The 12,303-nt window shown below is 35.1% G+C and overlaps 2 protein-coding genes across 4 annotated transcripts in view; one reads left to right on the top strand and one right to left on the bottom strand.

The window, feature by feature from the left end:
* Positions 1-1,213, bottom strand: part of LOC109085702 (amyloid beta (A4) precursor-like protein 1) — a 49,073-nt gene extending 47,860 nt beyond the window's left edge. Inside the window, 1 exon segment of the mRNA XM_042739912.1 lies at positions 967-1,213. Within this exon segment, the coding sequence (XP_042595846.1) occupies positions 967-1,029 (63 nt within the window). The 5' untranslated portion in view covers positions 1,030-1,213.
* Positions 1,214-2,108: 895 nt separating this feature from the next.
* LOC109103650 (suppressor of tumorigenicity 14 protein homolog) overlaps positions 2,109-12,303 on the top strand; it is a 35,665-nt gene continuing 25,470 nt past the window's right edge. The window contains exon 1 of one of the 3 annotated variants that reach the window (XM_042739908.1): positions 2,109-2,394. In XM_042739908.1, the coding sequence (XP_042595842.1) occupies positions 2,371-2,394 (24 nt within the window). In that variant the 5' untranslated portion in view covers positions 2,109-2,370. Of the gene's footprint in view, positions 2,395-2,894; positions 2,913-5,400; positions 5,528-12,303 lie in introns of those variants that run through there. The other 2 variants (XM_042739910.1, XM_042739909.1) reach the window with 2 other exon arrangements.

Below are 12,303 nucleotides of genomic sequence, written 5' to 3'. Positions count from 1 at the left end.
AATAACAGTTCTCTATCATTATGCAAAAAACCCAGAAAAACAAATAAGCGCGGGATGTCAGGCATAAAATGTCTGAGTAACATCATTTTTCCATCTCGGGCCTGGAGGTACAGCAGGCTTCATCAGCACTGCAGGCCGCAGAGGCTGCAGCATATCTAACAGCACTGAATCAACAACCCTCCAGACATCATTCAAGCATCACGGCTGAGAACGTGTCTGCTGTAACAATCTGTCTTCTCCGGCTTCAAACTATTTTAACTGCGACTACTCAAAATGTCACATTTTACTCATACATTGAATTTTCTCAGAAAAAAAAAAAAAAAAAAAAAAGCCAGTCCAGCTGCCAACCAGAAATTACAAATGTAAAATTAAACAGATTCTTTTACAATCTAAGATGCATGGCAACTAATAAAGTTGCATGTCGGACATCTGCAGTCCACTATCAATTAAAGACAGCAATCTCCTCCTCAATGGAAGTACATGTTACATACTAAAAATCTAATAGATTACGCAGTGATACAAATTGTTAAACTAAGAAACATCCATTCTGTAATGAAAAAGCTGTGCCCCACCCAACGAAATAAAATATGTTCAGCTAATTTATCTTTTCATTTATCAGGCAAAGGTCCCAACTGGTTCTTTCTCTCAGTCACACACACACACACACACACACACACACACACACACACACACACACACATGCACAAACGCACAAATAGGCTATACATAGACAAACAATCATAAATCTCATAAGCATCAGATCTGACCTCAGAATTGTGTTATTTATTTCTATCAGTTTTTTTATGTTCTAATTGGATGCATAAATAATAATAATAATAATAATAAAAAAATCTAAATAGAAATCAGCCTGGGAAAAAAAACGGGGTAGCCTACCTAATGTTAATCTGAAACAAGTGCATAAAAATAATAAGCACAATAAATGTGTCATCCGCATTCGGATCCTACCTCATCTCTCCAGACGCAATAAGACAATAAAGTCATCAATATTAATGGCGTTTTCTGCCCCATTCTTCTTCCTTCCCTTCTTAGTATTTAACTTTGCTGATTTCTTTGGATGTCTGTTTTTAACTACTGTATTATCTCCAAAAGAAAAACCAACGGGAATGAATTGGTCTGCTACGGGATACGAGCTGGTCTGATCGGAGATATCTCCTGTGTCCGCAGATCTCTGTGTGAACTGACAATCTGCTGCGGCTCCGATCAGCAAAACCAAACCCTCCTCCGCTCGGGCTGCGCAGAAGGTGGGCGTCCATTTGCTGAAGAACGGCGCCCCCTGCTGGACATCCACTGACAGTCACTGTGCGCGCTGGTGAGGAAACAGGTTAAACGAAGTCTGTAAAGAAATACATACTTAAGTATGCTTCTCACTCGGTGCCTGTATCGTATTATTTTCATAGATTTTACAGCCGCTGTTGTCCCACATTACATTAATTTTACAGCCACCTTATGTTTAAATGGGGTAGTTTCAGTATTGAGCCGCTAGAGGGAGGTCAAGATAAACGTTTACACCACGCTTTAACATAGGCCTAGGTAAAAAATAAATAAATAAAAAAATAAATAAACGGATTTCATGCCTGTATAATGTAGAAAACTAACGCGACTAACTTTCGATTGTAATTTGTAATTAGAGTCTGTCTATTTATTTAATTATTTAAATGTGTAAAATATAGTTTTTAATATATATAGTTTTATATATATATATATATATATATATATATATATATATATTAAAAACTATATTTTACACATTTAAATAATTAAATAAATAGACAGATATATATAAAAAGTAATAAAAAATAATTGCATACATTTTTAACATGTAAACACATCTGACAACTGTCCAAAAAACAAACAAACAAAACAGTGGCATCTTACACCGGCTCGATAATTCTATGATCCCCTTGACCTGAGAGCACTGTTCAACCTTTCAGGTATTTATTACACCGGAATGAATTTGTTCACTTGTTCAACTAGCTGCAATATAAAAATATGTGTTTGTAGTTAAGTTGTAGTTGGTTTCAAGGTGACTGAAACAGCAGATTGAAATAAAAAAAAAAAATATATTGCTAGACTCTTGTGACACTGTTTGTAAACGCCTGTGTTTGGAAAAGGAAGTAGTCTTGTCATGCCCACTGAAACTACAGCGTCATCCACTGCCCTCAGGTGAGAGTGATGAGAGAACGCCGCTGGATTCACTCCGTCACACTCTGAACGGCCCTTCAACAACTTTTACAATTGGACTATTTCAACTAAACCGCCTAAAAAAGCAGCGCCTGGATTGACTGCTCGGAACGTCAGGCGTGCACGCTTCTGTTCGGTAGCGAAACTAACTTACTTTCCTGAAATAACATGAGTTCTGCCGCGTTTGAACAAGTAAGTGTCTTGTTTTTAAACAAACAATCTCTGCACTTTGAATGAAATGGCGTATTTCCCCACCTTTATTATTAAACCGGATACATTAAACCACATGTAGGCTTCTCTCAGGGTAACTTTTCGTGTTAAAAATTGACCACACAACTTGAATATGTGAATTTAAACTCATATCTTAGAAATAATTTGGGACGTTGCATCACGGTAGCACAGTTTTTTATTTTTATTTTTATTTTTTCCCCTCAGTTCATCCTCCCCCGACACCTGTTCGAGTCTCGCTTCCTCTGTTCTTATAGTGGTAGGGCTTTTCATTCATCTCAGTGACTCGTTTGAATACATTCACAAAAGAGAATCGTCAGGTGATCCCTCCTCGGGTTATAGCCAGGCCATCGTTACGCCTCAAAAGTACATAAACTTGAAACATGAACTAGTTCAGCTCAAGAGGTGAACGAGAATGATTTGTTAATTGAAAACATTCACGTAAGAAGATTTCCTAATTCCGAAGTTCTGGTCAGTGAAAGGTTAGTGTCCAGGAGCGCTACCACTGAATAGAGTGAAGTGTTAGTTTTATATGATGCAAAGAAGCTAATTTTAGTGTTTGTCTGTGTCCATTTTAATAAAAGACCGGATTAACCTTCAAACAGGTGTTTCTTGGGTAGCCTTAACCAGGTAGACATAGTTAGTCAGGTAAACCCTGACATATGAAATAACTTTTTATTTTTTATTTTTTTCAGACAGAATAGTTTATTAAATGTTCACATGTTTTTGTAAGGTTTGCATATGTGTGTTATGCTTGTGACATATTTGATGCATCAGTCTTTTATGGTTTTTGTAATAAATTAAATTGTGAATATGGAGGATGACAAATTTTATCAGAGGCCCAAAAAGAGCAAAATATGAAATTAGGTGCAGTTGCTGTCATTTAAATGGCAAAAAAGTAAGATAAATAATAATAAAAAAGTAAGATAAATAAAAAGTAAATTCCCAGTGATGTCTTAGTAAAATTATATTTAAATGCTTAGTTTTATTATCAAAGCTCTGTGGTTTTTACTGTGGGGGCAAACATACAGTACAGTATAATGCAGTGCAATACAATGATGACTGAGAGATGAATAAATAATTTTTTCTCAAAAGACTGATGTATACTATACTTAGATTTGAACAAGATTTTTTCAAAAGGTGATGTATGGATAATGAAGTAAAAAGCTGATTCAGTCTAGTAAATGTTCACCATGAAAAATTATTAACAATATAAAAGTTATTTATGTGTTTACTTTATAAAAATCATTAAATATTTTGCAGCAAAAATACTTTTTAATATTATAATAAAAAGCCTTTCACTTAATAAAAAAAAAAAAGTATAAAATATCAATCAGATGACATAAGGCTGTAGTAGACGGGTGCAACAGTTTTTTTTTTTTATCAAAGTTTTGATAACGTTGATAATTGAGAAGACCATATCAAATATAATACTAAATATGATACTGTAGGCTTTATTGTGTAAATGGCATTTAGCATTCAGGGTAAAGGTTTTTATATTCCCTAGAAATCAATCTCTTGACTTTGGTGTTGCTAGCATTATGCTCTACCAGCTGATTAACAGTAATGTAAGACTATCCTAACAGATACTGTACATGCCCAGAAGGGAAATTAAGTATTTGAGATCCATTTAGTAGCACAGTGTTATTGTAATTTTGTCTTTCTGTGTGGTTGTGGTAAAGTCTAAATTCTTTTCATAAAGTTGTAAATGAAGACACAGCGGCTTTGAGCTTGGCTTTTTATGACCTCTTCCTTGTCCCTAGTTAAGGTGCAATGTCGTGGTCCAAGTAACATCCACAGTTTGTGGGTTTTAGTTGTTATTTGTCTGAGATGACAAAATACAGTAACACAATGCTTGTGGGAGCAAAAACCGAGAGATACACCCAGTTTTGAAACATTATGCCATATAATCCACATTATTCATGTCTCGTTCTGAATAACTTTGAGTTGAGAAATCTAGATTACTGGCGTAAGATGTCATTTATATCACCTTTTTGTAAAATCCCAAGTAAAGCCACTCATTTCCCTTTAGGTTCTTGTCTTGCCTTTAGTACTTAAAGGGTTAGTTCACCCAAAAATGAAAATTCTGTCATTAATTACTTACCCACATGTTGTTCCAAACCTGTAAGACCTCCGTTCATTTTTGATGCATTCTGAGAGCTCTCAGTCCCTCCCATAGACAGCACGGGTCCTTACATTATCAACGTCCAGAAACGTAGCAAGGAGATCGGTAAAATATTCCATGTGACATCAGGGGTTCAATCGTAATAATTACAAAGCTATGAGAATATTTTTTGTGCGCACAAAAAAAAAAAAAAAAAAAAAAAAAAAGACTTTATTCAACAATTCGTCTCCTCCAAGTCACCCTAGTGCCATTTTGGAGAGTATCCACTGAACGCAAACAGAGTATGTTGTTCTGTGTCAGCTTGGTCCGTGTGGCGCAGCTGACACAGAACAGCATACGCTGTTTGCGTTCAGTGGATACTCCAAAATGGCACCCGGGTGATGCGGAGGAGATGAATTATTGAATAAAGTGTTTTTGTTTTTTTTTGCGCTCAAAAAATACGATGACGTTGATCTCTCGGAATGCATCAAAAATACCTTAATTTGTGTTGGGAAGATAAGAGGAGGTCTTATGGGTTTGGAACGACATGAGGGTAAGTAATTAATGACAGAATTTTCATTTTTGGGTGAACTAACCCTTTAAGTAAAGACAACGGATGTGTGTGTCCTACAAATAGACTGATAAGTATTAATCTTTTCTTTGGCTGTTTTTCACTAGATGCATTGGCTTTTTGGATAGTTAAACCATGGCAACCAACTACCAAATTATGTCATCTTGAATTTTAGATAGATAAAGCCATATATGATCAGACATGCATAAGACCTTCACTGCATTAGGGGGAGGTAATGTGTACAGATTGGCTCTGTTTCCTGCTAAACACACCTAGATTTCCAGGTATATTGCAGTCTCTTCTGGTCTACAGAGTCAGGCCTGTTTCAACTTGATAGCCAGAATCCTTACAGACTCTGGGAGTACAACTAATGCATTTTGTCTTGTTTTCAGGCTCCTCCAGACAAGCTTATTTATGTAACGGTAGGTTTTATAGGAAAACGTATCTTATTTAATAATTGCATGCCTTAGTTTTTCAAAAATAAGAATAAAACACCATGTCATACTTTCGTACTTTATAGGCAGTAACAAAATTCCTAAGATTCTTTCTTAGAAAATGCTTTTTTAAATGAACAATGTGTGGTATTTTACCATTATCATTGGATTTTGGTGTATTTTGCTAGTACTGGAGCCCGTTTATGAACCATAACTTGAAGAATGCAGTTGTTTGAGATGCCGCTATTGAAAACTTTGAGTCTTGTCTGCTTTCTCTTCAGCATCTTAGATTAATACAGCAGGATTTTTCTTTCTTTTTTGACTAATCTTCAATACCATTCATTTAGGTTGAATATGTTTTTTTGCTCTGATGTGGACTGATGATCCTGAGGCAGACAGTATTGTTTGGGTCATTCTCAACTATTCACAGCCACTCTAGACATGGGACTATCTTATTCTTTTTGAGAAAAACAGATGAAAAGAATAGAAATACATTTCAAAATGGATGGCTTTCCTCCAATTTGCTGCACAGGTTGAAATCAGTGGTTTTAGCTGATGTTCAGACATGAATGCACACCTGTTCTAGATATCAGCTTAAGCATTAGATGCGTAAATAGCTTTAAGCTAAAAAGTGGTCCACTCCCTGGTTTATTAAGAGTTCCAGGAATTGTGATGTATGAGAATCGGTCTGTGTGTGTTGGGTTTGTGTTACAAATGTTGGATACTCACTGACCCGTTGAAATCAAAGTTGTGATTTGTAAAGTTTTGTGGCTTGTGATAGCTTTAAGATTATCTATATGCTATTGCATCCCTGTAGTTCACAAAATTTTATGCAATATGGGTTTATGCAATATAAATATATTTACTATATATACAAATTAACAGTTTTTAGATTTATTTGGTCAACATTATTTTCTGGAAATTTTCTTTTCCTTTCTTTTTTTTAATTTTATGAAAACGTGAATGGAAAGAGACCTACAACAGAGGAGACAAATTTTCCATCTGTTTCTTACACAACTATTGCTTGTCTTCAGAAGATTTGGAATATAGCACAATTCAAAGTCTTATGGACTTTTATGGTGCTTTTTTGTCATTATTGGCTTGACATGTTTAACATACAATAAAATAAATGTTTTTGCATTATTATTTGTACAACAGCACACACTGTATTATTTCAGTCACTCCTGTGTGACCGTGTCATTGTGCTCTATTTTCATTTACACTGATGCATCTTCTCTGCTTGCAGTTTTAAATTTGTTAACTTGAGGTTATATGCCTAGTGTGTCTAGCACTTTGTTCCATGCAGCCTAATTGGAAATACATTTTGTTTGTGGTTTATTGAATGAGACCTTTGTGATAGTACACCTTATTCAAAAGAAATGCTACAACAAGACTAAACACGACCACAGTCACACCTTTTTAATAATTTGTCTTATATGTAATGCCATTTCATACCATCCCTATAAAGCTATTTTGGTCATTATTAATGTGATGCTACATGTTGAGTTGAGCTGAGTGGCATGTATTTAAAATATTTTTTCTAATTTCTTTATAATTACTATGCATGCTGTCTTTATGGCCTTATATGAATTGAAAGACTTTAATATTTCTGAAATTTATTTGTCACAAGGCAAAACTATTTCTGTGAACTGGGTCAGTCCATGTCATATCAGACAAGGCTGTTTCAAATTTTGTTCAAAATAATTTGGTAGAAATATGCTGGTATTCCTGTAAAATGAACTAGCATAAATCAAGCCATTATGCTTTAATTAAATGAACAACCTAAAATGCTAGGTTCAAAACATGTCAAGTTGGGTTAGTTTTTTTAACCCAGTGGTTTTAGGAGTATTTTTAAATTTTTATATTTTTTTTCCAGCCCTTTAAGTATTCATTATTTTCAGGCCTAAAAACCTCATCTGAAAAGCCATTTTTAGGGTACGATATCTCAAAAATGATGATTGCTTGCCTCATAGGAAAGTCCAAATGGTTCAGAATTTGTCCAGGATACAAATGCTTACATTAGGATGACACATTGGTAGATGTGGGTGATTATTGAGGCCTTTCTGTTCATTTGAAATTAATTTTGTAATTAAAGTATTACTGTTAGTATGGACTAATAGAGACAACACAGAAATCTTGATACATCCAGTTGCTGTTTTCTCAAAAAATCCAATTTCTGTTAGTTTCAGTTTATTTTCAACAGTTTTATAAAGGATTATCATTCCCTGCTCTTCTTGTTAGCTTGCTTTGTTAATTAACAACCAGTGCAACTTAATAAAGCATTTACTTCGTGACTATTGAAAGATTTTCATTAGTTTTGGTCCACAATAAATTCCTCAGAGGAGTGGAATAATATTTTAATTCCAACAATTTTACAGAAACCTTTGTTTTTCCTGTCTAGGGTGAGTTTCTTTTTGAAACGCTTCACAGAAGTTGTCAAAAACTCGAAATTTACTAGTAGTTTTCAGCTATTTGTTTCATAATACCTCTCAAAAAGCCCTTAATATAGTACAATTATCTGCTGCATGAAGTACAAACAAATCAACTGAATAATATGCTCAGCCATCCTTTCTCAGGAGCCATCTTTTAATTGCCTGAACATATCTTTAAATATTCTGTTTTGTCTTAGGGGGATTCATTCTTTGAGGTTTAATTGCTCTTGTGTTGTTTGGAGGCTCTTCAGTGTCCTGGACTGTCTTTTCCAGCTGACTGACCAGACAGTGATTACTGGCCTCTGGTCCAGCTCCATGTCAGAAGCACTAGACAGCCGGACTCCAGAAATGTGGTCTGCTTGGTTTTACAGATTGTACACATCAGAAGAATTCATGAAAATAGTAAAACTGCTTTCTTGCATTCTCTCCAATTATTGTCCATTCTTGACCTTACATCATTTTGTCATGAGACTGTCTTAATGTGTTGAATTTTTCCAACACATCAGCTATGTGTTGACACATACATTTACCAAATATTATTTGTAAAAGTTATTTATTTATTTTTTTTTAACAGTCAGCCAATTTTGAAAACATGCTTCTTAATCATTGCTCCAGCATGAATTTGTGGGCTTCACCTGTGCAAATGTCAAATCCTGCCTATGATTAGCAGGTTCTGACCACTATTTCAGCTGCACAATAGCGATTCATTACCATTTTATGTTCTTGTCAGGTAGCTGAGGCTAGAAGTACAAAGACTAAACGTTTAGATCCTAGAGAAACAGAGGAACAGAAATAAAACAGAACAAATGCAAACAGTGCCGATATGTTGCAGAGCAAGATTAAAGTCAAATAGAACGATGACTTGAGTCAACAGCCTGTGATGTGTCTGCCATGAGAGAGATAACATAAGTGTAACTTATCTGCAGGTAGCAGTAACTAAACATTTTTAAAAGTTAAAAATATCAGTTTCTTCTGTTTTGGTCCTTGCTTTTTTCTTCAGGCTTGTGGAACAGGTTTGGTTACGCATGTCATTGATCATTTTCAATGTAAGTAAGCAGAAATAGTTTAACGCATGGGTCACATCTCTCAGTTCTAGAACACCACTTCTTAAAAAGAGGCGACAGGTTAGCAAAACTGTCCTTATGGCTGTAAACACCCTCTGCTGTGGGAAATCCACACTGCAGGATACTGCTGACTCTTGCCTGATGTGACTGATTGTGTTCTATGATTTGGTCACATTTTATTTTTTCAAAACTAATATTCTAATATTCTTTCAAAAGCACATTCTTTATATTTGCTTTGATTTTTTTTATTCTAAAGACCTTTTTTATGTGGGGTGGAGTAAATGACTTTAAATAGAATCATGTTTGAATAAAACATTAATTATTAAATGAAGCATTGTTCCTAAAATGGTAGATTTGGAATGTTGTGTCAGATGTTTTAGGATAAGCTATGTTAGCGCTTTAAATAATAATATTATTTTTTAGTAATTACTTAGCTGTATTATGTTTATTATTTTTGTTGATATTTTTATTTGAACTGTAATTGGTTCACATCTTCCCCATTGATTGCTTCAGTTCTGCACTTAATCACTTAATTTTTATTTAGAGCAAGTTGTATCACTAGGACCATTTTTCATATATTTTATATTTCTGTCACCCCATGATATAGACATTTGCATCTAATTTCAATTGATAGAAGACATCCTGAAATATAATTAGGGGTATTAATTTTACCTCGGTCTCGTTTATTTTTCCCTAGGGGACAACTTAAGTAAAAATATGCTCAGCTTTTTAATAACATTTATGGGAAGACCATGGGAAATATCTATTAGAAACATTACTTCTTTCTAGTTTATAGGTCAAACGGTGTGGGAACAGTGGATCTGTCTTTATCCACCTTATATTTCAACACGCAAGTAAGCTATTTTCAGTGAAAGTGTGAGACGTCTGATTCAGCTATATGCAAATAATGAGAAGAATAACAAAGTGCAGTAAAAGGTAAACTGTTTGCACTACAAACCAGTGTTTTTTTTTATGATTATGATAATACATTAAAATAGTATGATAACAAATATAGCATAATGGGCTGTTTTGTACAGGTAAAATAACTTGAAGCAAATGGGTTGCCTTTGTTTTGCTTTCACATAAAGTAGTTTTCTTTTGTTTGTTCCTTTGAAAAGCTTCATCCACCTTAATCTTTAATTACAGTGTTATCACTCCATTTTCCAAGCAATCCTCAGTTCAGAGAAAGAACACGCACCAACTTTATTCAGATTACACCTGTGGAGGGGCGTCTAATTAGATTTGTCTATCCTGGCTGATAAAAGTGAAAAAGAGACACTACTGTTTTGCTGACGGCCCTTACTGAGAGTGATATGTCTTCAGTACGGTGTTTAGCAGAGGGTTATGGGTAGAATCACGGCATGTAATGCTGTTATTAGGCTGTGATCAGGATGACTGATAACAAAAGCCCACAGCAGCAAGTGACCCACGTTCCCCGATGATTCTCTTAATCTTATGCCATGATGGCTATTAAAAAATTCAAATTTAGGCAGCTTGAGTGCCAGGCGGCCTACAGTAAGAATGGCGTTAATTGCGATGAGTTATCGCACTCGCTGTTGTAATCGGGCCAGGATCTTAAAAGGGGGGTTTGCACATCTGACAAATTGATTTAATACCAATGTGATTCTAGCTCCCTAATGATCTTCTGATTCCTCTTCTCCCAGGGTGTAGACGCTGATTTCTAACCACTTTTTAATTGCGAACCCTTTCTTTGTGTGTGCATGTGCTTTTAGTTAAAAACGTCCACTGTACCATTCCACATTCCCAGTTTAGATTCGGTATGATACCGCTGCGGTGTGGAACTGCTGATTTATGGACAATTTGAGCATTTTTTTTTTTTTTTTTTTTTTTTTTTTTGTGTGGAGTCAACAGTGTGGAGAAAGGAGGAAATGAGAGAAGAGGCAAATTGGCTCCTTAAATGCCTGACTGTGGATGTCTGCCAGTCCTGTTATTTAGTACCTTTGCTTTCTTTGGGGATTCTGCAGTATGCAACCCATCCAGATACCTCACAGAAGTACCCTAACCGCATCTTGCAAAATCAAGCAGTAAATTGAACCTTTCTCAAACACAGACCTCTGAAATAGTGATTTAGAAATATTATTACTATTATTATTATTTTTTGCTATTTTGAACGCACATTCAACCAACTTCTGCAGTGTAGCTCCTATGCTTTATAAATAAATTAATATATGGCAAGTGAAATTAGGCATCGCAACATTGTAATATACAGTAATTAAAAAATGGATATTCATTTAAAGATTTACTAAAGTAGTTTGCATTTGCAACATTATTAAATTAATAAATGTTTAAAATATTAACTTTTGTTGAAAATGTCAAAATAAGAGAAATGCACACTTAAATACTGGCCAGTATATATCCAGTATCAGAATTATTGATGGATATACTGTATTGTAACGGGTAGTTGATACTGTGTTGTGATGTCATAGAAGAACCATTTTTGGGTTTCTCAAAGAACCTTTCAGTGAACACTGTAAAGAACCTTTTGTGGGATGGAAGGATTCCATGGATGTTACACTCTCTATAATAAAGTTTTCAAAAGGAGGTTTTTGTAGCAATTAGCAAATTTTTGCGATCAGTTCTTAAAATAACTTTTTTTTTCTTAGCGTAAAGAACATTTAAATGATCTTAATGGCCTATTCCACTCTAAAGAACCTTTTGTTCAAATTTTTGTCCTACATTTTTAACCTTTGGGCTACACACTATATAGGGCTGCACCATTAATTGCATGTGATTGTAATGCCCGTCTCGTCAGTAAAGCCAGTTCTGTGATTAGCAGTAAATGTCCATCACCTGCTTTCAAATGGAGCGGCATTTGCTACACAGAGCCTTAGTTCACTGACAAGCTACGCAATATCACGTCATAATCGCAGATGAATCACATTCAGTTATGAACGCGATATTGCGCAGCTTGTCAGCAAACTAAGGCTCTGTGTAGTAAATGCCACTCCATTTGAAAGCAGGTGATGGAAATTTACTGCTAATCACAGAACTGGCTTTACTGACGAGACACGCCTGACAATCACATGCGATTAATCGTGCAGCCCTAAAACTATAACATATTTACCTTCCATCATAACAAGCAAGCAAGCAAAGATTTCCTTCTAGGATTTTCAGGGTGATCATACAATCACTTTTAGACATATACTAATTAACCTGCACTTCAAAGATAGGCTTGCAAACAATTTAATACCATGCTGGATGACTTGGTATGTCATATAACTGTCTCTCTGTGTGTGTAAGGTCACAG

This window comes from Cyprinus carpio, chromosome B15 (genome assembly GCF_018340385.1).
Source record: "Cyprinus carpio isolate SPL01 chromosome B15, ASM1834038v1, whole genome shotgun sequence".
Taxonomy (NCBI): Eukaryota; Metazoa; Chordata; class Actinopteri; order Cypriniformes; family Cyprinidae; genus Cyprinus; species Cyprinus carpio.
Note: the sequence above shows the minus strand (reverse complement) of the source record. Positions and strands in the feature narration are given on the sequence as shown.